The sequence below is a fragment of the Ascaphus truei genome, chromosome 6, assembly GCF_040206685.1.
Source record: "Ascaphus truei isolate aAscTru1 chromosome 6, aAscTru1.hap1, whole genome shotgun sequence".
In the NCBI taxonomy this organism is placed as follows: Eukaryota; Metazoa; Chordata; class Amphibia; order Anura; family Ascaphidae; genus Ascaphus; species Ascaphus truei.
The window spans coordinates 23,003,313-23,006,396 of record NC_134488.1 but is presented as its reverse complement, the minus strand read 5'-3'; the positions used below and the strand labels follow the sequence as shown (position 1 = coordinate 23,006,396).

The following is a 3,084-nucleotide window of genomic DNA, read 5'->3' as shown; positions in this document are numbered from 1 at the left end:
TGGCAGCCCGCGTGCGGGGGGGAAGGTGGCGGAGGGTGGAGGGAGGAGGGGGGGGGTGGAGGAGGAGGTTGCGGGCTGGCCAATCCGAAGGCGCGGTGGGCGAGCCCTGGCGCTGATTGGCTGGGGGCGAGTGTGGGAAAGAATGCAGAGACGGTTTCACACGAATGGGGAGCAGCAGCGAGGGGTATAAATACAGGCAGAGCCCTGCTCAGAGCGCGAGACAAGAGAACGCGCGCGTGCCAGTCCCGGGGAGCCAGCCAGAGTCTGCAAAGCTTGCACCCTTTTTATCGCAGGAGATTACCCCTTGCCTTGCAAGCATCGCTATTGCAAAGGGCTGCACCGGTATTCTACATGCGAAAAGGACTATAACCCCCCCCAACCAGGCTCGTGGTTTTACTTCTGGTTGCATCCCCCCCTCTCTTCACTTCCAACCCGAAATATGCCGGCTGATAACACCGAGAAGCCCACCGCTTCCCCTATTGCAGGAGCACCGGCCAACGCTGCACAGACCCCGGATAAACCCAAGAGTGCCAGCGAGCACAGGAAGGTAAATATCCATGCAATGTAGGGAACCCGCTTGTCACTGTGCACCCAAGGCTCAGTTTGCACCCCCCCCCTGCACCCAAGGCTCGGGGTGCATCACCCTCTCTCTGTTGGTATACATAGCAGGGTGTTGATCGCTCGTCCTTTTTTATTTATTTTTTGCAGTCATCCAAACCGATCATGGAAAAGCGGAGGCGGGCTCGCATCAATGAGAGCCTGGGCCAGCTGAAGACCCTCATCCTGGATGCGCTGAAAAAAGATGTAAGTTACCTTTTTACCCCCAGCACCTTCCCCTCGGGCTGCTTACTCCTTACCTGTGCTCCCTGCGTGTGTTATTACAGGTGTGCTGGGGTGTTTGATGCTTACCATGTCCCTGTTTATTCCCTCAGAGCTCCAGACACTCAAAGTTGGAGAAGGCTGATATCCTGGAGATGACAGTGAAACATCTGAGGAACCTGCAGCGCGTGCAAATGACAGGTACATACCGTCCTGTGCATCTTCTATTTGCATCTACGGGGCAAATAATCTTGGGTGCATCTACTATATTCATAGCAAATAATGCTAGGGACACCCACTACATTGATGGCAAATAATGCTAGGGGCACCTACTATATTGATGGCAAATAATGCTAGGGACACCTACTATATTGATGGCAAATAATGCTAGGGGCACCTACTATATTGATGGCAAATAATGCTAGGGACACCTACTATATTGATGGCAAATAATGCTAGGGACACCTACTATATAAATGGCAAATAATGCTAGGGACACCTACTATATTAATGGCAAATAATGCTAGGGACACCTACTATATTGATGGCAAATAATGCTAGGGACACCTACTATATTGATGGCAAATAATGCTAGGGACACCTACTATATTAATGGCAAATAATGCTAGGGGAACCTACTATATTGATGGCAAATAATGCTAGGGGCACCTACTATATTAATGGCAAATAATGCTAGGGGCACCTACTATATTAATGGCAAATAATGCTAGGGACACCTACTATATTAATGGCAAATAATGCTAGGGGCACCTACTGTTTGATTTTTGTCCTGGGGAGACTGGGGATCTTGCACACTTCTATATAGAACAGATGGCAGTAAGATGGATGTGCCTACAACTTGTGGGAAATTGGTAATGCTTGTTAAAGAGGTTGATCTTGTATCGTGCATAGTTGGTACTTTGATCTGAATACTGTACTCTAGGAGAGATAATGGGGTTTTCTGTAGTGTTGGTGTCACCTGTGCCTGGTGTAGTGTGCCAGTGTATTAATCCGATCCCTCTCTCTCCATAGCTGCTCTCACAGCTGATCCCACCGTCCTTGGCAAATACAGGGCCGGATTCAACGAGTGCATGAACGAGGTGACCCGCTTCCTCTCCACCTGCGAGGGGGTCAACCCTGAAGTCAGGACCCGCCTGCTGGGCCATCTCTCCGGCTGCCTGGGGCAGATCGTGGCCATGAATTACCCGCAGCCACCCACCAGCCAGCCCTTGCACGTCCAACTGCCCTCTGCCCCCGGGGGTGCACCTGTCCCCATGCCCTGCAAGGTGAGCCCGGGCGAAGCTGTCTCGCCCAAAGTCTTTCAGGGAGGCTTCCAGCTGGTGCCTGCCACCGATGGGCAGTTTGCATTCCTCATCCCCAACCCTGCCTACTCCTCCGGCCCTGCCATCCCTCTGTATGCCAACAGCAATGTGACATCCAGCGCAGGACCTCAGGCGCACTCCCCCGTGCAAGGGCTCACCTCCTTCGGCCACAAGCTGCCTCACCTGGCGCACCCTATCAGCCCCCTTGGGGGCAGCACAGGGCCGGACAGCATGGAGTCTGTGTGGAGACCCTGGTGAAAGACTGAACCCACCCACAGACATTTATTGGTTCCGTTCTATGGGACCTTGCCTTAAAAGATAATCTGCACACAACTATATATATATATATATATTTATTTCCAGATATGGGGGTTTTCACTTTTTTATTCTTAAACTTGTATAAAATGACCCATTATTTTATTTTTTTGTAATAAACTCGTTGTTTCTGTTTTTGTACGATTCGTACAAAGAATGTGTAATGCCAAAGTTTTATTTGTGTTGGTTTTTGTGTCAAAAACTTCCCCAAACAATTTTTTTTTCCAGGAGTTTTTAATAAACAAACTCTACATTTTTGAAAATGTAGTTGCGTTTTGTTCTTATCAAGGATGTTAGGGGTGGATGGTATGGGACATTTAACATGACTTTACAGATATTATATACAGAGAATGGGGAACTGCTCACATGCATGGAACAATTCATTTCACACTGTGGGGAAACACAAAAATGCCCCCAAATAAGTGTCTCGTGTGTTATAACACAAGCTGCATATTTTCTACCACCAGTAATTAGTCATAATCTGTCACGGTACACTCTAGCAGATAGGTTACCCACCTGTTTGAAATGTCTCATCCAAATGATGACCAATTTTATTTTTTAAAGTACATCATTGTCATCCCCCAAATGAGTTGTTAATGGCTACTTTGCAAGGCAATCTGCCACACTT

The 3,084-nt window shown here is 48.6% G+C and overlaps 1 protein-coding gene across 1 annotated transcript; it reads left to right on the top strand.

Annotated features, from left to right (window-relative positions):
* The first annotated feature begins 204 nt into the window (after nt 1-204).
* Nucleotides 205-2,708, top strand: HES4 (hes family bHLH transcription factor 4). Its single transcript, XM_075603625.1, has 4 exons — nt 205-547; nt 709-804; nt 933-1,020; nt 1,852-2,708. Exons 1-4 carry the CDS (start codon nt 440-442, stop codon nt 2,397-2,399), a joined length of 840 nt encoding a protein of 279 aa, XP_075459740.1. The 5' UTR covers nt 205-439; the 3' UTR covers nt 2,400-2,708.
* The last annotated feature ends 376 nt before the right edge of the window (nt 2,709-3,084 follow it).

Excerpts from the sequence above, each read along its gene's own strand:
- HES4 (XM_075603625.1), top strand. The coding sequence starts at position 440 with ATGCCGGCTGATAACACCGAGAAGCCCACCGCTTCCCCTATTGCAGGA. Across the intron at positions 548-708 it reads GTGCCAGCGAGCACAGGAAG|TCATCCAAACCGATCATGGA; the intron begins GTAAATATCCAT and ends TATTTTTTGCAG. Across the intron at positions 805-932 it reads TGGATGCGCTGAAAAAAGAT|AGCTCCAGACACTCAAAGTT; the intron begins GTAAGTTACCTT and ends TTATTCCCTCAG.